The sequence below is a fragment of the Corvus hawaiiensis genome, chromosome 4 (assembly GCF_020740725.1).
Source record: "Corvus hawaiiensis isolate bCorHaw1 chromosome 4, bCorHaw1.pri.cur, whole genome shotgun sequence".
Taxonomy (NCBI): Eukaryota; Metazoa; Chordata; class Aves; order Passeriformes; family Corvidae; genus Corvus; species Corvus hawaiiensis.
In genome coordinates, this window is record NC_063216.1 from 46,122,572 (window position 1) to 46,146,424 (window position 23,853).

A 23,853-nucleotide genomic window follows, 5' to 3' on the forward strand; every position below is an offset into this window, starting at 1 on the left:
GAAATTGTATCTGCTCTTTCAAAAGCAAACTGAATACACTAGAAATGTAGGGCTCTCTCCACTGATTTAATTAAATCGCTTGATATGATCAAGATTGCTTCTCAGTTGACTATTCTCTTGAACATTGTTTTCAAAACATCACATTTGTCCATCCTACAATGAGCTTACCTACCATTTTCTTTTTAATAAATCTACTGTATCCAGTAGATAACATTTCTAAGGATTGGCACCAGAATTTATTCTAATCCAGTAAAAAATACCAAACCAAACTGTCAAAACACAGGCTGCATCCTGAAGGACTGGACAAAATGTCACAGTGATGCTTAAACATGCTGCTAAGAGACAGCAGACATTGCAAGCCACAGGTTCCACAGTTAAAATGCACACTACCGTTTATGGATATCCTTGTATACGCCGACAGGTATTTCTGAAAAGGGTTTCTTCTTCAATTGCACATGCTCAGGTGCTGTGCTCTGCTGCAGAGCACTACCAAATCTCAGATGGTTAAAAAATTGTAACCTTGAAATTTATTCACAAGATTCAGACCCAAGAATTCATTATGATTTTCTGTATGCTGAGTCTGTTCAGGGCATAGCAGTCTTGAAGAGTATTTAGATTTATGCTTGAACTTCTACATTCAAGTGTCAGAACTAGAGTATGAACTTCATTCCAGTTAACGTATACTTTCAAGAAAGAAAGCGATACATACGTGTAGAATTTCTAACATCAGGAAAGAATTAGCTGTGCAAAAAGCATGAGACTTATGCAATGGAACTATTTCCAACAGTCATTTGAACCCAAGGAGGGCAAAATAGAAAACACTTTTGCATGTGAAAACTGCCTTTGCCTGCTGACTGTCAAGAGCCCAAATAATCATTTCAGCCACCCCATTTCCACGCCCTTCTGTTAGAGCTAAAGTATGCAATTTCAGTTCTTCGAAGATCTCTGCTAAACTTCAAACATAATAAAAAAACTAGGAAAACTGCAATTAAAAGGACTGAAACAGAATGGATTTTGATACATCCTATTCAACAGAAAAGAGAGAGTCTTAAGTGCATACGCTAAGCAACATACAGATAAAAAGCTACTGCTGAGACACTAAGTTATTCTGTCCACATTTGCAGTATTTGCTTAAGTAGGTATCAGATGCTCAAACTGGGATGGTATGTAACACTAGCTACTACAGCAGCTGTTCTTTCTAGGAAGTTTTGGAGATTTCTGTTCTGTTTACAGTCTGGAATGTATATTCCAAGTAGCAAAGCACCTCCTGAGCTATCACACTGAGGAGTCTACCAGGTGAGGAGAATCCAATCTGATTTCTAATACAGGACAGAATGTCATGGAGTGATTTATACTGCAATCAAACAGAACAAGAAAAACTGAGAGCAAATGAGTAGTAAATTGGAACTAGAGCATGATGTTTCACAGCCTGTATTGAACAATACACTGTGTAGAAGATTCCGATTTATAATATACATATATAGCTTGCAGAAGCTGTGTTCAGTTTTAGTGCTTGAAATTCAGTCATGACTACTACAGAGATGGAACAGAAATAGTGTTGACAAAACCCACCACTTCTGCATTTCAACTAAACCACTTGCACATCCCTAATGTACAATGTCCTGGAAAGAAAAGGTTCCGCAACTCTTGTAATAAAGCTCATATACAGATCTTACTAATGAAAAATCTGAGAAATTGAGAAATCAAGCAATACAGTTGTCACAGCAGAATGTCACATTACTGCTACTGCAAAACAATGACCACAGAACCGCAAACCTGCAGTAGCATTCACACAATATTTTTTAAAAAGCAGCCCTCATTTTTAATGAATTATCTAAAAGGAGAAACATAATGCTAAAACCAGTAGTCTAAGTCTGAGAAGTATATAATGATATTATTTACTTTCACAGTCAGGCAGAGATAGAAATAACCCTTCTTTTTCAATCGCAAACCAGAAGTCAAGTCTTACGGTTTCAATTCTTCATTGACCAAAAAAAAGAGCGAACCAAAACCTGAAGCTTAACATGAAGAAAGGTAAAAAGAAAACAAACTAATAAAATATGACCACTGCAGACATGCAACTGCAAACCCACTAGATTCTTGCTACTTGGTTTCACAATACAGCTGAAAAGTGACAGACCACTGCAAAATCCATGTATGACAACTGCCTTCTCTATTAATGCAAATGCTTTACACCACAGAGTTTGAAAAACAAATGCAGTGTAGAAAAACATTTATGACAGAGCTAGAATATCTGACACTACTAGATGCTCCAAATGCAGTTTTCCTAGTTGAGGAGTCTTTTGTCCCAGCAGTTTCCCTTTCAAAATAAACATCTCTTCCTCCTAACTTTGTCTTTAGGCACCCAATTGATAACTTAACAATAGGAAACTCAAGTCTGCAAGATCCAATTTACCTGCTGTCAGATGCAACCAGTTACATTACTTCCAGTAAGTGTAAGGCACATCAGAATTTGACAAACTAAGGAGTATTTTTTTTTTAATTCATAAAAAGGAAGAAGTAACTCAATTTGGCTAAATGCCCACTGCATATTTCTGCAGTATCTGTAGGAGAAAAGCTCATTTCCCTTGAAAAAAAGGCAGACACAATGCACAAAAAAGTAAAGTCTATATAATAAGATAATAGAGAAATAGCACTGACAGTTCATAACAATCCTTAAATGCATGAGAGAAAACAAGCCTTTCATGTTCAAGCAGCAGAGTACCATTAGTAAGTTAGATGCAGAAATTAGGACAATTATAGTTGCAAAATATAACTTCAGTACCTTGGCCTTGCCACACTTTTGATGGTATTACCAAAATCTTGTCACACGCTGCAGAAGGTTGCATCCATTTCCAAACCAAGAACTCTGCACCACCTACTCTTCGTGTCTCTGTACGAACTCTAGATTCATTTGCTGCAAGAAAGTCAACTGCTCTGTTCCAGACTTTATTCATCTTCCTCCTTAAAAATTGAAGCAAGAATTACAAAGTTAGCATTACAACAACCTGCATAGTTGACATCCAGCATGTAAGAGAAATCCAGTGCTCTTCCTCCCACCTATGTCAATAGGAATCTCCAAAATATGACACTGTGCAATCTACTGAAATGAAGTTAATTGACCAATTTATTTTTACTGGTTTTCCCTCCTTTCAGTACTTCTAGTGAGAACGTACCTGTCCTGAGGTGGGATTAGAGAATCACGCACATGTAAAATTGGCATGTAAGGCTGCAACTCTTTATTTTCTGAACATGCCTCGCTGTGACTTCTTAGAACATCTGAGGACACCATAAAAAGAAACCAAACTGGTAACTATGTAGTTCATGCAAACATTAAGAAAGTATCAATTCTGGCAACTAACAGCTACTCTGAACACCCTTCCCAATTTCAGTAGTTAGGTTTTTTGGCATTTTGAAACATTGTTTTCTCCAAACCATTTTTAAGCAAATTAACACACTGTGCAACTATGTATCCCAAATAACTTTGAAGTAAAGGAAGAGAGTTCTTACAGTTACTGTTGATTGGTACTTTTAAATGTTACCAAAGATGGCCATCTTTGAAAATAAAGTGCTTTCCTTCCACCTCAACAAAACTTGATTTGCCAACAAAAAAGGCAGGAACACGGTTAAAATAGAACAGTTCTGATTTCTCTACCATCTCTGTATTTATGGTGACTACCATAAATTAAAGTAATAGAACAACTTAAGTAAGAGCTTAAAAATTACAAACACAACTTACTGCAAACACTGTGGCTTCAAGCAGAAAGAGGGGATTTCAGAGCTCAGTTATGCACACTATTTTAGTAATATTATTTCTGCTCAAAGTAACTGACTAAAAAGCTGCTTTTCCTATGAAAAACTATTAAGGATGGTATTGAGAGCTACCACACATTTTTAAAGTGGATATTTTAACTAAAGTTAGCTGAAAAATCAGATACAGAAAGCAACATGTCACCATACTTCAGTAAACAAACATCACATTTATATCTTTATTCAATAGTAGGACAAAATACAACCACATCATTGGCAACTTTGTAGCCATATTGATGTAATCCACAAATCACAAGCTTTACATCAAAAGCTTTGACTAGGTTTAAAGGATGGGGTATTAAAAAAAAAAAAAAGAAAAAAAACCCACATGAATCACACATTGGACCAAGAACTCTGACAGCTTGACAAGTGACTAGTAAACGGGAAGACACATAACTGAATTAAGGCCAGTACTTTGAAAGCTTATACAAAGCTGATACAGATACATCAGACACAACTCAAGAAGCCATACCTATGATTTTCACCACCATATCATACATCTGCTTTGTTTCTTCTTCCTCTTTTGCCCAACGGTATTTCATGTAGTGTAAGACTGCCCAAACCATTGCTATACCTGCATTAACATGCATAATACTCTTTAAACAGCATTAAAGCATTGGATATTTAACAAAGTTTACAGGGCATACTTCAGAACTATACTGAACTACCTAACAAGCACTGTACATTCCAAAGCTAGTGAAATACACTGTGCTTGCAGTCCATATTTTATACTCTAACACAGAAACACAAACTCTTCCACTTTGAAAAGCAGTTACTTCTAGAAAAAATTTCATTTTTCTAGGAACAGCTTAGTATCCCAGAACTATGATTTGAAATTTTACCCATTTTTGAACAGAAATAGTTGAACAATTATATTGGGAAAATTAGAAGTCAAATTAAAAGTCACATAAACTGACAATTCAGAACATATTATGATTTTAAAATGCACAATATTTTCTAATCATAGGCAAGTCACATGCATTAGATATCCCCGTCAAAACAAATTAACTTGGGCTGCTTCAGTTCAGCTACAGATTTGTACTTATTGCAACGAAGTACTTTATACCCTTTTTCTATTATTTTTAATATTATTCCCAAAAATGACAATCTGGTTAGGAAGGTCAGCAGCATAGGTGAAAATAAAGATCTTGGTCCTTCTTCTGTGGGGCTGAAAGCAATGCTACACCTGTGATCAATTAACAATATAAGAAAATGTAACTCAAACCCACATATACACAAATTATAGTTACATGGTTTGTTTCATGTATCATTGACTCCAAGGCAATGTTAGCAGATATATCAAAGAGACTGATGGACATCATTTTAGGCCAAAATGAGTGTTAGTTAATGGCAACACATCTAACATTTATGCAGTACTTTACTTTTTACAAGGTGCCCCATAGTGACGTTAATTACGCGTGAGACATGAGGCAATTTGCTCAGCATGACTGAGACCAGTGGTTGACTTAGATACTGATTTTCATCTCCACATCCCAACTCAGTCCTCATATTGACTGTTACCAGAAAGACAGCAATCTGGGACAGACTGCATTTGATTCTTTTGGTTCATCAAAAGAGTAGTGAAGGCAGTCTCGAGTGTTCACTCATAAACATGAGATTGTTAAGAAACTGGGATAAACAATTTCTTAAATGTTCAATAAGTATGAGATGAACTCTCCATTTTCAATATTTCTATCCAGCCACATGGAAAGGAGTGAAGTATCTGTACTCAGCTGTACCCTATTTTTATGCTGCATAGTTTTCAGTATGGTTCAGAATTAAATAAACTTGGGAGGAATTTGAAACTTAATTAGAGAACTATTACGGACTAAATTAATTAGTCTTACTGAAGGATTAGATACATTTTTTTACAACACATTCTTAGAGATAAAAATTTTTGGTAATAACCATGTTGGATATCCAACTTTTCCTAACTAGGAAGATCATCTTTTCTGCAGTTACTTTTTAAAATTCCTGGAACAACAGAGAAATATCCTAAAAATTAAGGCTATCATCTTTTTACTGAACATTTTGCTTTTTCTCATCAGTTCAACATGGAACTTTTGAAAGCCACAAGATATTGCTCTGGCAGGGAAAAAGACATATTTCCCAAGGAATGAGTATGTTCAGCCGACTAAAGAAGCAGATGATAACAACAAGTGTGGAAATACAGTGGTGCAACAGAAATGCAAATCAAACCCCAACTGAATCAAGATACCAACAGAAATGCTAAGTTTTATGGTTGAATAAAAACTTTCTCTAAACATGCTTTTCCCTGTGCACTTAGATAAATACGAGTTACAACAAAAAAAGGCTGACTGCTTTATTAACTTACCCCAAAGCAATATTGATAATCTGTGAGTTACATTAACAAATGCACGGCGAAAACGACACCTGAAAGACATCTTTGGACTAGTGGATTCCAGATACTTCACATCTGTCACGTTAGTGACATCCATCTCATTAGGGTCATTGCTGAGACACCTATTCAAAAAACGCACAGTAGTTATGAAAAAGGATACATTCTCTTAAAAGAAATTAAGTTAAGAAATAAACACCACTTACTTTATGCCAACATCTTCCCCACTATTCAAGATCCATTGTAATGATGTGTTAAGTACACTTTCATATTCTGGATCTAAATTCTGTCAAAATACAATATTAATGAGTAATTTCATAAATAACCAGGAAGTTATAATGCCAAAATAAAACTCAGGTAACTGCACAGATTAGTAGTCAAAACTATGCTACTTCATTCCTGATTTTTCAGATTTTGAGTAGGTGCTCCCTGCATAAAGTAAATCTATTTATGCTAGGAGCAGTTCTCAGACTCACCAGCATCCCTCAAACTAAGGACTGTTTGAAAAGCCAAGCCACATTCACTGTTCTATTTACAACTCTAACCTAGAGCAAAAAAAAAATTATTCAGCCACTAGGCGGCGATCACTGGAAATCGACTCTGAGAGTAGAACTCCAACTAGATCCAAACTCCACTGGAAATGCCTCCTATAAAAGCAGTTCCATGTTCCATTCTTTTTTAAGAAGCTTGAGTAAATATAGTTTTAACTGATATTTTGAAAAAAATCCAGTGTTTGTAGATCAAGAACTGACATTATAAAGACATTGACTTTTTTCTAAAATTATTTGATATCAACTCTTAACAGGATAACATTCGCTGCTATCTGAGCTAAGGCTTTCTCCATAGCTCACCTTGCATGTTCTTTTGCAGAAAGAGAAAAGTGAAAACGGAAGTTATTGCTGTATTTGAAATTATAGTCCCCAAAAAGTTTTATTTTCATACTTCCTTTGAACCTCACATAATGTAACTGGCCTAGAATTCAAGCATAAGTACTTAAGAAAAGACAGTGACGGTTTTATTTTACCTTTGAGATTGAAGTACTGAAAATTTTATCACTGAACACAGAAATTCTGCATAGCAACTGTAGGGTTAAATAAGACTTCCTACAAAGCAACAAATTTTCCTATTAAATTTGAGCTTCCTAGCAGAGCTAAAACAGTTATGGTAACAGCTGTCATTCTTTCAGCTTAACGGATAGGCAAGACAATCAGTTCTAGGGCATCACCTTAATTTTTTCCACAATGCATTGGTTTTAACAGATGTAGATTATTATTGCCAAACCATAAACCAGTGTTAGCAGCTTCTTCGGGATGCTCTAAAGAATTGCCCCTTTTTGTCTACTATGTAAAGGTTTGCCAAAATGTAAATTTTCTATGCATTTGTATATTAAATACATCAGCTTAGCTCCTCCCCATCCAGTCAAAGAAATCTTAGGCTCTCTGCCTCTTAAAAGCTTCAAGTAGTTTTTCACTGAAGGGTACACCAGCATGGGCTAAAATAAACCCTACAGCTGTCAAGACAAGGAAAGAGTCATCTTTTATTTGGGGAGTGAGGCAGGGGAATGACAGAGAGTGGGATTTCATAGTACTGCACAGTGATCAAATTAACAAAAAGGCCTTTTTTTGACCATTTCTATTTAAAGCATCAATGAATGGCCTCTCCAAACAGCTGCTGCCTGTCAGGCTCCTTGCACAGATCTACACATCAACCTTTCTGCACAAAGAAAGGAAAACAGTATCCTTTTCCACTAAGTCTCAAAAACCAGTATTTCTGGAGAAGCTTCTAGATATTTGAGTTTTATACATTTATTATTTTCATATTGGTCAACTATTTCCATCAATCCAAATCATGTCCTGGTGTTTTAATGAAAGAGAAAAAAGCCCTGCATGTCATTGAAGCACTACTAGCTACACTTTCATTGCTTCATTTCATTAAGCCAGTTTCTTTCACCCTCCCTCTCCTCAAATGCTCACTACATCCCCAAAAAAAAATCACATGTAGCATGTGTTAAAGTCATCAATTCCAAACATTTCCAAATAATATTCAATACTAAGTCAAATTTTAGTCAATACATTGGACATGAAACCAGGCCTTAAAATTTGTAACTTATACAAATCTTCTATACAACCAATGAAAAATACCTCATTTGCTTACTTTTAAATATGCAGCTGCCTCCTGGACGGTAAGGTTTCTCTGAACAGAGCTGCCACATTCATGTTCCCCTGGTAAAATGAAAACTTTTATTTTGATCTATTTATTACTCCATTATATAAAATAAAATCACCTAAACACAAGCTTATGGTTAACAAAATTTACACAAGCAGCAATAGCAGGACAGTAATTCTCAGAGGTTCCACTGAATATATGGGAAAATCTCTGCATGAATTTCTCCTTCAAAAGAAGTTAAGAAATCCCGATGATTTTCAGAGCTAATCATATGTACAGATCACATCAATACAACTTCATGTACTGCTCAGAAAGTGTATTTCGGTATTTACACCAAAAGCAGAACAATAGGTAGCATTAAGAACTATCAGAAGGATATTACCATAAAAGTTGCTGTACCCTGACTCAGCTTCCAGATAATTTCCTTTAACTCTGAAACCTGCATTATCTTTTATAGAGACCAAGTTCCAGCTGCAATACATCCACAGGATTTCAGGCACTATGAAGTCACTACATTTTAGATTGGCCGAAGTTATTCTGGTAACTCATTGCTTCCCTGCACATGCACAAAATCCCACTATGGCTTGAAACGGGTGCTTTTACCATCTCCTAGTGGTTTTGGAATGTGTGCAGAGGTAGCCAGGAAGTAAGACTTATATGCACAGTCAGTCCTCAGAGCAATGTGCCATCATCTCCCTGGTTTTCTTTGCTAAACTAAATGTACATGATTCATGCAACAAAAAAAAGTAGTCGAAGTAGTGACACTCATATCAACAGAAAGCCATACAGAAAAGGGAAAGGTCTAACACCAGTTTTTCATCTATCACTAGGCCATCATTTCTGAAGAACTGTCAGTAGTGGCAAGTCACTTTTTTTCCTGGTATTTCTTAAAAAAACCCCTAAATCTTGGCATCTGTAGCTATGCTTTTACTGTGCCAAAACAATAAAATAGGAAACAACAGACCCAGTCTTTCACTGGCTCAGGGTTATGCCTGCCTTACCTTCTTGAATCTATGCCAAGCTGTACTATTTCTAAAGCTATAGCAAGGCTAAGAAAACTTAAGATACTTGTGCTTATATAAAATGTCAACCTTCACTTACGTTGGAATATAATTTAAGAAGAGCACCATCAAGTATTAATTCCCTACACAAAACATTCAAGGCAATGTGAGCAAAAGTTAGGAAACACTAGCAGGTTATGGAGAAGCACCTTCATGCATCATTCATTTGGAGTTCCAAAGAAATATGTTCCTATGAAGCCAAAGTCTTCAGATTGCTGAAGTTTTGTTCAGTACACTTCAAGAGATTTAAGAGAATTTGGCCTTGCAAGCATATTAGCATAAAGGGATGCTGTTACTGTTGGGACATAGAGAAACAGAAACAGCATTTTTAAGAGTGTTCATATGCTAACTGGCCTAGAAGTGCTGCTGGAACTAAGCCCGTGTGCATGCATGTATTTTCAATCAAGTGCTGAGCAGAAAACTTAAAGATGTCTCACTTGAAAATTAACATGCAACGTCTAAGACTTTCAAAGTGCCTGACTCTACTGTAAAAGCAAAACTAGACAGATCACTGCTGAAAATGGACACCACTTTCACAAAAACCCACTCTAATTTTAGAACTCAGCACCTGAATTGGAGTTATGGGCTTTTCTTGTATATAATTTAGGCAGACTTTCCTTTTGTACAGCATAAACTGTACAGCCTGTAAATTTACATGTGTAATCATCAGTGATTTCATGTTTCAAGATTAGCAGACTTGGAATAACTGTATCTCATACTCATAGTCTCTGGTGTAAACATATTGTTTTAAATCTAGAACTGATGGAATAAATACAACAAACCCAAAACATATCTCTGTAAAAGCCATATGTACAATTTCCATCAGCTATTAAGTTGTACGATATAAGCAAGTCTGACAGGTATTCCTGCGTTTAAGCTTCTTCCTTTGTTTGGTAAGACTTGAAGTCTTTCTAGGGTCTTTTTTCAATACAGAGAAAGTATGTCAGTCATACTTTGAACAAAACAGCTTGTGAGAAAAGGGGGATGAGACCCTTCTGCTAATAAGCTTTTCTCTGGTTGTTCTTTTAATTATTTAGATAAGCAGAAAAGCCCATTTTTTAAATAAAGGAGAAAGAATAAAAAGGGTGAGGTTAATACACAGATAAGAAAACAAACCAAACACAAGCAGGAGACAGATTGTGAAAAACATGAATTTTTAAAAACAGGTTGCAGGATTCATGTTGGATTTTCTACCTTTTGAGACACAGCATTTACCTTTTACAACATGACAGAAGCTCCCTTAGATAGGGGACTACTCAATTACTTTAGTAGTTTTAATGCTAATCTTATTTGCCTTCTTCCAAGAATTACGTTTACACAGCATGCAGCCAGCACACTGACTTCACAGCTTCTGGTCTCATCTTCAGAAACCAGCTTCCTCTCAGTCCTGCTGCTGTAATTTTTTTCAAACTCTATTCCCTCTGAACAAGTTTAACTGTTAAAAATACCTTTGCTGCCTGGGATCCGACAATGTCTAAGGCCCATTAGTTCAAATTTCCCTCAAGCAATACTGGGGCAGGGGGGAGAGGAATAAAAACCACTTTCATCTTGTCTCCCACTCTCAAAAAAAGTAAGCTAATCAGAGTTACGGAGTTTCAGTCTTGTACAAAAAGCTATTGGAGATGCAGTTTCTCATTCCAACACATCTATTGCTGAGAACCATTTAACAGCTTTCTTCTGAGAAACTCATGAATTTGAAAGCTTGCAGAAAGTTAGGCATTTCACAAGTCAGACAACCTTCTGTTTTACTGCAACAGCAGGATATTCCTATATGCCATTTCAGTCACCGCGTTAGCTAATAGTGCAAATGAAGGCTTACTTTGAATAACTTTGGTGCAATCATTAACCACTTGGCCTGGAAACCCACTTTCCATAGACTGAGCCAAAAATGTTTCCCAACTGTTCCATTTGAGGCCCTATATTCAGGAATAAAACTGAAGCACAGGCAAAAAAAACTTTACACAAGTCTGCTGCAAGATACATCTGAGCTCTTTGTAAAAACTGCCCCCTGTTATAATGTCTGCTGCGAGCTTACAGAAAGCACAGATCTTCGTGCTTAACCTGTCCTTGGGCACTGATCACTGATTGCAAGTGCAATCAAAGAACCTTTCTATATGCTTTTGTAGGGAGGCAAAAAGTAGCACATCCCAGCAAGCATCATAAAACTACCCTTTAACTTATGTTAGTGTCCTTGGCAAGCCATTTAAGAAGTCAAGTTATTCTAGAAGTACTACCAAAAGGCAACTAAAGCTTCAGTTCTAAAGAAATATTTATTATGTCTCAACTGCTTCTAATACAGAAACCAAGTCAGATCTCCTTTTCCATGCAGGCTAGAATACTTAAAACTGACTTTCATTTATGCATTTAACTTGGGAGCTGCAGCATATACAGGCAACAGAAATATTCAAAACTTTGAAGTATTTGCTTTACACTGTAAATAATTTTCCCATTTGGTAGCAAAATACAGCAGAAATCTAGAATTTCAAGGAAGATGTGGATTTAGCACAGATCTCTATCTTATAGCTTGATGTGATATTAGACACCAATACAAACTGCAAGCAGTACACAAGACATTTGTTTAGTAGGTCTCGTGTTTTCAAGTTACTTGCAGCAGAACACTGAAGTGGGGAGCTCAAAAAAAGCAGAAGCAGACCAAGAGCAAGAGCAAGTAAGAATGCCCAATCTCCCAAAGGCAAATTCAACAGCTGAGAAACACTGCAGAACACCAGAACTTGCTAAATAGTTGTTCAATAACCGGTTGGAAACAGCACAGTATCAATTACCTGAAAAACCAAAGATTAAGGAGAGTGACAGAACAGAGAGCCTGTGACAGCCATCAGATACAGTAGCTGCCACTTGAAATTCATATTAAGTAACATTAGGTATTTTGCCAGGATTTTCTTCCAGCCATGGATTTATCAGTAAGCCTTATTACATATAAAAGCCTAATTCACCCCTGCATCTCAAGGACCTGTGAAAAGAAGGAAACTGTCTAAATCTGATAGACCGTCACACTGAAAAATGCCAAGCAAAAGAAACTGTTAACTAAAAAAACCCTTTATCTATAAGAAAGGGTCATGTCCATGGGTAGCTGGTTGCTTCTTGTGAATACAGTGGTTAGATTTATTCACTTTGCAAGTCTGGCTGAAAATGGATGTGATCTATTGAAGTCTCTCCATGAAAGACCAAGATATCCAGTAATTAACATACACTGAAATAACTCTAATTTTAAAAAGCAGATATTTTGGTTTAGCAGAAAGTGTTCTGAAATATATACTGTCTAGAAAAAGTTGCTGTTTTGAAGAATGGCTAAACCATTCAAGACAAGAACACAGACACACAAGCTTCAACTCAAGGGAGAAGCATTATCTGCTCATCCAGTTCTGCGTTTCCTGTAAGGCAGACATTACTCACTGTAGGTTTGGCAGACTAATAATTCTGAGAACAGTGATGCATTAAAAGCAACCTGATTTTATACAGGATATTTAAATAATTTGACATCGTATCACAGCACCACAGTCCAGAATAGGTATCTACAGTTGGAACATGGTATATTAAGTCAAAATTAATAAACTGTTACTCTGACATTTTCTTCCTTCGAAAAACCTCATGTTCTACCTTCTAAAATAAAAGCCCCATCACTTGCTCTCCATTTGAAGTTGATAAGGCAAGAAACTGTATCAGAAAAAATAATGTCTGTTTTATTAAACAGAGCTAGAAACCAAATTTTGAGGGGACCATCTTTATGGCAGTCAAGATGTTGAATAAAGCTTAACAGAACAGACTACTTCAAGTTTCCAGCCTGCCTTTTTAATATTAATAGTTATAACATGAACAAATGATTCATAGCCAAGTATGAAATGAGAGAAACTTTTCCAAGTATGTGACAGAGAGACCTGAAAAGCACCACTCTGAGTAAAACTATATTCCTTAACTTCTCTTGTGAAGTGGTGCACTGTGCACAAGATCAACACTCTTAAATCCTGCATCTCCCTTGCAGCGTTCTCTGTTTTATGCCTTTTAAACTGCTTCCAGATACTGCTCCAGGCCTACATCCATTTGGTATTCAAAAATGGATGGCAGACGTCTTCCTCTCATACCTTAAAAAACTTGGCATTGCGGAAAATTTCTGTCTAAATAAAGATTAGGTCCTTCTTCAGACTGTATGAAAGCTACTTTGCTGAGCAACCAGGTAATCTCACAATACAGCTCCAGTCTGGAGTAACACCTCTCCAGAAGGGATAGTTATATTTTTTGAAAGGAAGCTTTTGAAGATCCTCCTGGCCAGAAATAGACTAATAGACTAATACATCTTTGAGACCTGGTGAAGCAAGCAGCTATCTTGGAGCATATAAATTCTTTCTCATAAGGCAGACAGGTAAATATTTGTATACATCTATGCGAACTGAAGTAAGCCCCAGCTAATAAAGAAAACTCCCTTTCTTTCACGGATGTAGAAATTAGGTGCAAACCTTTTCATCCATGCAAATACATTGTTTACTGTATGGCCCCTGGAGGGCCAGATGACACACTGAACAAACAGCAAACTGTTACAGTCTTCAAAAGACAGAGGGAAGCAGCGTGACAATGATCTAAGCAATGAAAAGCAACAATCACCTTGAGTGCTCAGCTATAGCATGGTCTATGTCAGAAGACAAAGACGATTAAGAAACTGGAGCATCTCTCTTATGAGGAAAGACTGAGGGAGCTGGACCTGTTTGGCCACAAGAAGAGACAACTGAGAAGGGACCTCATCAATGTCTGTAATTATCTGAAGGGAGGATGTCAAGATGATGGAGCTGGGCTCTTCTTGGTGGTACCCAGCAACAGGACAAGAGGCAATGGTCAGAGACTGACGCATAGAAGTTCCACCTGAACACGAGGAAGAACTTCTTTACTGTGTGGGTGACCATGCACTGGAACAGATTGTCCAGAGAGCTTGTGGAATCTCCCTCACTGGAGATACTCAAGAACTGTCTGAATGCAATCCTGTGCAATATGCTGTGGGATTACCCTGTTTGAGCATGGAGGTTGGGCCAGATGACCCACTGCGGCCCCTTCCAACCTTGCCCATTCTGTGATTCGCCAATGCAAACAAACCAAAATGTGTGGGGTTTGTCCAAACACCTATTTTATTCACTGCAGACACTGTAAATACAGTGGAAACAAAATGTTTCTGCAGGAAGATAGGTTACTGTTGCAATTTAAAGAGTGTTACAGAGCTACTCAAATTTCTCACACATTTCCTATACAGACTTGACATGTTACCTTGTCAGCTTCGTATCTGACACAGAGTTGTTTCCACATTTTTTCATGTTTGACATAATAATGGAATAGCCTTCTTCGTAAAACTTGCTGATGCAAAACAAATAGTTGGCACAAAGACCAGTAAGACCTCCTAAACACATTATGGGTGAAATACGCAAGGATGATAAAAACAGCTTAATAGCCATGACACAGACTCAGCTGTAACTCTCATTCACCAGATGCCAAAGACACAATCACAGTCTTAACTTCACCATTTCCTGTGATGCGTAAGTACGTGCGCAGTTTAAAGCTGCATTCATTACGACTCTAGATAAAACCACCCTATTTTTTACTTTGAATATTCAATAATACTAGCCCTAAACACCAACTCTGACACATTACTATAAGCAGCACTTTTCATTACTATATAACTCATATGCTTAAGCTGGACCATTTTGTCTAACAAGGCAATCTTGTTCAACCACTACTGTTTACTTTATTAGTAACCATCTTATCACTGTTGCAAAATATTTTGGTTTTCACCATAGTGAATTAATGACCTTTAAAAAATACACATAGTCCTCTTCATATATAGCAAATTTAATTTAAGCCTTTTAACAAAATCAGATTAATAAAGCATTAAGACACTGGATCAAAAAACACACAGGATCACAATATTCAAGAGCCTATCCCATTAATAAATATTGCAACAAAAGGTGCTACACTGGTGGAAAAAGACAGTGTAAGTGAACCAGAAACAGGATTTTGAGTTTCCCAAAATGGAACTGTAAATGGCTATCAGGGACCCAGTTGTTGCAAATCACTATCTGAGCATGGACTTTTTTTGTAGCTGTTGCCATAACACTACATCAAAATATTTTTTAAGTGTTACCTGCTACTTGTGCCAATTTATCATGAAGTGCATACAAGCTCTTCATCATGAGACTTATTTCACCTTCCTAGAATGAGAAAAACATATTTATATTAAAACAAGCACTAGTACAGATGTATTTTTTCCATTTATCCTCAAAATCTTCATATACCATGAGGAAAAAAACAGGGTTTACATATACAGGTAGAAAGCTGTAATGTCTCACACATCAATAATGATGCAGGCAATAGATTTTGAATCCAAGTATTCACTCCATTGAGTTTTCATATCTTGATTGAAGCTAAACTAGATTGCAACTTGGACTCTGACAGATCTGCCAGTAAAAACCAACAGACTCTCAGTAGTATGACTCTCAGTAGTATTTTGATACTACAGAGAGATTAGTGAAATGACTCAGAAGAAGAGTCTTTTGTTTGCGGTGGTTTTTGATAGCTACTAGGTAAAAATAAGTTTTATTTTTTATAAATGTGCAGTGACATTTCATACAAGCCATGCTAAAGTGCCATTTGGTCACATTCCAGCATAAAATTCAGAGGAAAGGAAGGTTTTTGTTGTCTACCTTCAAACTACAGTAATTTAATTTAAGAAACAAACAAACAAACCACTCCCACCAAACAAAAAGCCAAAACAAAGCATACCAGAAAGCTGTGGACTATCTTGTTGATACTTCCTACATCCGCCATAATACAAAAAGGCCTAATTCCCAAAACAAGCATGAATATAATTGCCACTTACAGAGGAGTTAAACTTATCAAGATATCGAGCAATTTTCTTTAAATATATCCAGGACCATTTTATAGTAGAAGGAATTACTCAAAATATAAAGACAACATGCAATTCCATACACATACAATTCCATACACTAAAGGATATTCTGAAATGTTAAAGTTTTATCAAATGGCTAAGACTAGAGCCTTCATTCAAAAAAATACGCCAAAAAAAAAATTTTCCAGTTCGTGCACATGCTGATTATGGGCATTTTGAAAAACAACTAACTATATTAAGCGTAATTCCTTGATGCACCAGGACTATTGACATAATTTTAAAATGTGAATAGTCCAAGTCTTTTCTGTAAAATTGCTACCAATTTCATTGATCAAACAATGGACAAATTTTTTCCCATCAGCAATACCAATAATCACCAGCATCACCTCTCCCTATTTTGGTACTACAAAACCATTGCTGAGATTAAGTTGATGTAGCTGATACTCCTCAGAAAGCTAAACAATCTTATTAACTCATTTCCTGGCTCGAAAATACTGTGAATGGCAGAAGAGAAAAATCAGTCCTCCAGCACACACACACACCACCAGCAGCACTTCAAGTTCCTCTTATTTGCCAGTAGACTTCACTGCGTATTAGACTACACTAATAGCTACACTTAGATGAACATGTGAAATATTACTGTGACCATTTTTTTTTTCTAGTTAACAGTTGGATCACATTAAAAAAGGAACTGAACAGTATAATCTTTGTAGCTAACAAACAATCAAGCATGCAACAGTATTACTATGGAACAGTGTAGTAGAAAGAGGAGAAAGTAACACACAGAATAGGTTCTCAGGCTGAGAGTGCACAAATTGCATTCCCTCTGCACTAGTGAAGTCATTTTGAAAGAATCCCCAGAATTTACCTCAAGAAATTTAATTTGTTCAAGACATTCAGAAACATTTTCTAGCCAAGGCCATCTGCTTAATACGCAATTATTCACTTTTCGAGAGTTCAATCCTAGACACAAAAAACCACCAATCCACCAAACAAAAAAACCAAATCCCAAACAGCAAACCAAAAAAATGCCCCCCCAAATCCTCCACAATTATCTTGCAATACTTGCTTATATATGCCTAGCAAAAGCAGATCACTATGTTTACAATTCAAGTCAGAAGAGAGAACAACCTGAATGCATGCTGCACAACTAAGAATAACACAGACAGCTTCAATGGTGACATCTCAAAAATGGTTAGCCTGATATTTCAGACCAAAAAGTGAATATAGGAATAAGTAACAAAATGGAATCAAAGCAAAAAAGACATATTTTTAAATCCATTTTGAAGGACTTTAACCCTTGCTCTTTTATAGCACTAAATAAGATCCTGGGGTTTCACGTCAATCATCTCTTACCAGCTGTGCTTTCAAGGTTGAGAAGTCAAATGGTAACAGTAAGTAAAAAACTGCTAAACTTAGTCTCAAAATTTACAACACTTTTTTTCTTTTTACAACACAAATGATATACTATTTTCATTGTGTATGAAGAAACCAACATGCCTCAGCCAAATCTTGTAATCCTATTTATATTGCCCAAGATGAAAAAAAAAATTAAAACATCAGTTACAAGAAGTGCATTTACTTCCTGCCAATTATACTAAAACTACATCCTTCTGAACACATCTAGATTGTTTTTATACAATCATGTGACAGATTAAAATCTCAATGTTAAGTGCTTTTACTTACTTGTATTTTTTGGAGTTCTTCACTAAAGGGATCCTTGACTGTCAAAAAAAAAAAAAAAAAAAAAAAAAATTTAATTCACTCCAGGTTCTGCAAATACTAAAAAAGTATACCAACATTGCAGCTTTATGACAACACTGTAATAGTTAGATAAAAACAAGGTCCATAATAAGACAAATAACAAAGAGACATCTATTAACCTTTGCCCTAACTCTGCATTTATTAATGCAGTATAGTAGCATTTAGGTTAAAGCAGAATTTTATATGTCAACAAATTTCACAGCTATTTGCCGAACTCTTAATAACTCAATTGCATTGAAATAATTTGAAGGTTTTACATTTTAGTGGACAGCTTAAAAAAGGAAAATCACTTTTTTACTAACCACTAATACATACAACAAAGCTCTACAACTCAGCATTTTCTTTTAACAAGAGTGAGACGACACACTGAGGGCTCATGCACTCCCATGCATATAGGTATCCACAACACATCAAGAGCTGCCCATCCAAGAGTAGACTGATGGACAATATCTTGATTTCTGAAACACAACCATGCTTAAACGGATCAGTTAATTTAGTTATAAATGGAAAATATAAGAGAAATATAAAGGTTGACATATTAGATCAAATTCATGGCAAGATTTCTCATTTAGGAGAAATGGAGGATACAAAAGAAACTAAGGACCAACTTATAAAACAGGGTCTCCAACCTTAGTCAAGTGTAAGTGAATAGGGATAAGAAACAGCAACAAAAATTATTTTGTAAGAAAAAAATTAATTATTTGTAAAAGAATGTGATTTTTTTTAACCGCATGAACTTCAGTAGCATTCTTGTCAGCAAATGTTGATCTGCTTCACCTTAGTTTTGAAAGGAAGTTTGAAGTAGGAAGATTACCATTTTTTTGCTCCTACATGTAGCAATGGTAAGGTTCACATTCCTATGGTTACAACCAACAAATGATGTATAAAGCAGCAGGACAGTGAAAATGCTTTCGGAATGAAGACAGCTTGAATCTCTGTAACTTTGCAAACAAGTTTATCCATGTGCCTGAGCTCAGAAAAGAATTAAGCATGTTACCTACCCAATAAGCCCTTCAGCTTCTTCTGATACAGTATATGGAAAAAAAAACCCTAACCAAACCAAAACCACCCAAGGACTGGTTTTCACATACATCCAAATACTTGATTCAGATGTAAGATTAACTAAAGTTCATAGAAGCAGATGTTGAAGACTCTTGCAAACCAAGCCCTACAGCACTTCATGATTTCATTCTATAGGTCCAAATTTGCAGACATTGCCTACTGGATTATCAAGCTACCAACTTTAAAAAGTCTTATGTATTTCATTCATTAACTCAATAAAACATGCCCAGTACACTAAACTTTCAATCTCAATAGCCTAAAATAGGATGAGAAACAGCAGGTTGATCGTTAAGTTATCCAGACAAGGATAATTATGGACTCCAAGGTCAATCTCATTAAGCATACATGAAATCTTGATTCAGTAGTGGTCTTTGATTGGAAAGGGGGTGCAAACACGAGACAGAAGAGTGCATAGATTTCATATTTTATGTCATGACTAACATATTTTAGCACTGATGAAAGTCATGAAACAAACACATATGCAACATTTCCGTGCCTGCAAAGATGCAAACTGCGAACTGTCACCTGAAACTCTAGATATGCTAGGGCAGTCCAGCAATTAAGTGGAGGCCATGGTGGTGGTTAGACTTTTCCAGCATCACAATCCCAGTGTAAAATCAATCTCGCATTTGGGCAACTTCATATTTACATAAATATTAACACCTTGAATTTATGAAGCAAGCCAGATGATGTGTCAATGTTTGCCTCTCCTTCACAAATACATACTGGTTACCGTGACCAAGAATACTGACCACCTCTTCAAAATTACTTATCACAAAAATTTAACAATCTTTGTAATTCCTTATTCTAACTCACACTATAGGATTTCCATTAAATCCCTCTGAAGTTAGTGATTTTAGGGCAAGTTAACCAATAACTGAAGTACATTTTATGTATGATACTATTTAGTTTAGGATGACTGATGCCTTAAGAGGCAAGTATGCTAAATGCAACTGCTGCAATTTATCAGCTGCATATGCAATTACAACTGTTAATCAATCTGCACTTATTTACCACATAACCTCAATTCACTTGAGTTAATAAGGCCACTCCTTAACTTCTTCAGTAATTCCTCTTCTGAATCTACCCTTTTTTTCTTTTGTCCAGAACCTAAGCTCTTACCAAATCCTCCCATGTGCTCCAGTCACAGATGTAAAGTTTTCACCTACTCCAACATGTCTAAGCTATTTCAAAATATTACATCAGCATTCTTGGTTCAAAAGCTTTCTTGACAGTTCTTAGAATATGTAACTATATTTGAAAGAGTGGTAAATTCGCATTCTACCAAACTAAACATTAAATTAAGAACTAATTACTAATATAAGATTTTTATCTGAACATATACTTCCAAGGCTCCTCCTCAAAAAGGGTTTGAGACCTCTATGATGCAACAATTGCCAGCTTTGAAAACAGTCCTTCTATCAAGCTCACATTCTAATGGGGTTCAAAGAACAAATTATCATCTACTTATACTACAAAGGTAAAACATGTATCCTTGTATCAGAGTAGAGAGGGAGTAAAAAGACTATTCAGCCCTTCCATAATATTCATGCCTTCACTTCATTCCTTAGTCTTCCAAATTTGAGTCCTCTTTCTCCGTGCTATAAAAGCCACCTCTGAACCTTCCGGCAGCTCTATGTTCCTCCTAACATTTTTAAGGAAACATTTTTAACAGAACCATTGTAATGCCATAATCTATTTCTGAATGTACAGATAATTTGATGTTATAGATGAAAAAGCAAAATTCCAACGCAACTTTAAGGAGCTGTAAAGCTGCAGCTGCAGAAATGAGAATGACCCCAATTAACCCATCAGCACCTTGTTTGTGATGACACAAAGCATGAAGTACCATTCACCCAAAGCATTCAGAGACTTCGCACTACAACATACACTTCCAAGTTAGCAGCTTCTGCAGAAGCAAGAATGTTCCTCCCTGCAAAGTACTTTTCTCTTCCTCATCCACCATGCCACAAGCAGACTAACCCCAAAACAGAAGTAGTAATATTTCCAAATCTGCCTTGCAAAGGTGTGTTCAGTAAGCAGATAACCTAATGCTTTCTATTAGATTCTTTTTCTTCTTAAAACAAATACATTAGCTGGATAATGTGCTGCTACCACACAATATTAGAAGCACTGCTATCAGAAATGGGCCTTTAGCCCAGCCCTTTTCTGCATGACCTCAGAAACAAATTTTCAATAATTTTACAACCCAAGTATTTTCAATGTCAGCTAACAGATCTGTAACTTTTTCTAAGTCTGGGATCAAGGTCTGACTTCACCCAGTGACACACCATGTATCTGTCAAGAGTAATTCCAAAACATTGCCTCTCAGAACTCCTAAAACTTAAAATGCCAGAAAACCAGCGAACAAGTTATTGCAGGAAATGTTATTCCAGAGCTCCATATTTCAAACTTCTTAAATAAAATAATCCTGCCTTTATTTTCCTCTCTGCAATTATTTAATGCTCAAAACAGACAAGCAGTTTTGCATGATCTTCCATCTCCATATTGCTCCAATTCAGGTAGAAACCACTTCCAACCAGTAGGTTAAATCTCTCTGCTTTTATACTAAGACACCAAATCATACAGCAATTCCTTCATTACAGATCACCTTTGTGTGCTTTGGAAATGGTTTTTGTCTTTTGAAATGAGTACCCCATTATAGTTGGAATAGTCCTTGGCCCTGTACATTTTGAAGAGCAGCATAATGTGACACAAGGATTAGTGAATTCTACAAACCACTGAATCTTTCCTTAATATCTAGTCACTTTTTCAACTGGTTCAGTTTAAAGCACTTTTATTGATAATTTTTTCCCCAATGTAATTTTAATTCATTCTGTAAGTGATATAACGATTGACAACATAACCAACAACTTCACGTTGGTTACTTTTTTTGACAAAGCCCTCCTCCAAAAGAAGTAAAATAATCATATTTGTGATATACACTTCAAACGCATTTTCTATCAGCCCTGAAAATAAAAGTCTTCATTATTTTAGGTAAAAGGGTATGATATACCAGAATTTCTCTTTGGAGTTTTTCACTGCTTCTTTAAAAAAAAAAAAAAGCCCAACAAATCACAACAAAATAACCCCCTCCTTTGTTTAGCTGTATCAAAGGTTCCAATCTACTCCTGCCTATTTAAACACTGGTTAGAATAGATCTGAATGTTGAAAGATGCTCCCGTGAGTCATGCCAATTTCATCCATATTTAAGAAGAGACAAATGTATTGGGAAAGCTTCTCATCAGATTATTCAATTTCATTTGAATAATAACATTATTTTCATTCTGGTACTTGTATTACTGATCAAAAACCTAGAAATTATAAAAGCTGTCAGTTCTTAAGATTATTCAAGGAAATATTTTATAGTAACATAACTTGCACATGTGCTCTTTTGCACTATATTGCAAAATACAGAAGAAACAGCTGTCTCTGTTCAATTAGGGAGAATGGATCAAAAGTGCACTTGCCATGCATTGTAAAAATTAGATTAAAATCACATTCCTTGCACACACATACACACAGTATTCATTACAGGCTAGTGTGTATACAAAGGAAATAAAAAACCCACCACACTAAAACTGCTCTTACAAGCAGTTGCAAAACATTACCAGGAGAAACATTAGACTTCAGACACATACCAGCATTTTACAATGGGTAGAGTATCAGAATAGGCTTCCGAAATAGCTCTTCTGCCTTCTTCTGCACCCCTCCCAAGTATTTTAGCTCCTTACATTTTAAAAGGTCAAAAAATACCCACCACTTCAACAAATGAACACAAATTTTAAAAAAGGGGAAACTCCACCTTGAAAGCATGGCAACACAACATGTTTTATGTTTAACTAGGAAGTGTTCTGCTTTCCTCAAACTCCAAAGTTCAAGATGGAAAGCAAGCTAATAAAGCAAGTGTTATTGAAATACAGGTTTAAAAATCAATAGGAAGCTGCAATTAAATACTGAATCGTCACTCTGCCAAGGGGCCCAGTCTTGATAAAAAGATCCTGTGATCTCGTACAAGCAGTAAGGATTTCTGTCTTGAAGAGTCTCCAACATAAAAACACCCAGTCATAACCTCTTCTTCCAGACAGACTTCAGTTACAAAGTATTAGTAATAGTATGAACAGTTTACAATATCCAAAGGTAACATTTGAAGGGAGAACACTGACAAGAAAACTCTTGAAAGGCTATCGATCATAAGCCCAAAGTCAAGATACGAAATAGGAAATTTTCATTTTAAAAACTGGGGTTCTGCTGTGCCTCTGTCATCTTAACCATTCAGCACACATTAGTCTATCAGTGCTTGCTGCACTAAGAGCAGCAGCACTGCTGAACAACATGATATTTACAAAGCCTAAAAACAACAGTAGAACTCTGAAAATAGGTGCTCTGTGCAGGACATACAGAGGTAGTTGCTAGCAGGTCTCTTGGCATGACAAAGATGAGCTTCCACTGAGGAAGCAGCAGTCAGTTTACCACAAGTATCCATATTAGTTAAAGAGAAGAAGGAAAACTGCTCACAACGTACTGCAAAAGTTTGCAGAGCTCAAAATCAGGATAAGCTCAGCAGTAATACACAACATACCACCACTTGACTGGACATGCATAACAGCAGGCAATATTGAGTTACTTCCATTTTTACCTCACTGGACTAAGACTCTGAAGAACTGGCTAACCTTCCAGGCTGTCTACCATAGCAAATGCATTTGTTTGATGATTTGTTTGATTCA

General features: G+C 36.2%; 1 protein-coding gene across 1 annotated transcript in view; it reads right to left on the reverse strand.

Annotated features, from left to right (window-relative positions):
• LEMD3 (LEM domain containing 3) overlaps positions 1 to 23,853 on the reverse strand; it is a 43,578-nt gene that overhangs the window by 9,270 nt on the left and 10,455 nt on the right. Inside the window, exons 2-9 of the mRNA XM_048300033.1 lie at positions 17,987 to 18,024; positions 15,536 to 15,602; positions 8,324 to 8,391; positions 6,376 to 6,455; positions 6,146 to 6,294; positions 4,283 to 4,384; positions 3,177 to 3,279; positions 2,786 to 2,964 (exon numbers count right to left, since the gene is read on the reverse strand). Of these exons, the coding sequence (XP_048155990.1) occupies positions 2,786 to 2,964; positions 3,177 to 3,279; positions 4,283 to 4,384; positions 6,146 to 6,294; positions 6,376 to 6,455; positions 8,324 to 8,391; positions 15,536 to 15,602; positions 17,987 to 18,024 (786 nt within the window). The remainder of the gene's footprint in view (positions 1 to 2,785; positions 2,965 to 3,176; positions 3,280 to 4,282; positions 4,385 to 6,145; positions 6,295 to 6,375; positions 6,456 to 8,323; positions 8,392 to 15,535; positions 15,603 to 17,986; positions 18,025 to 23,853) is intronic.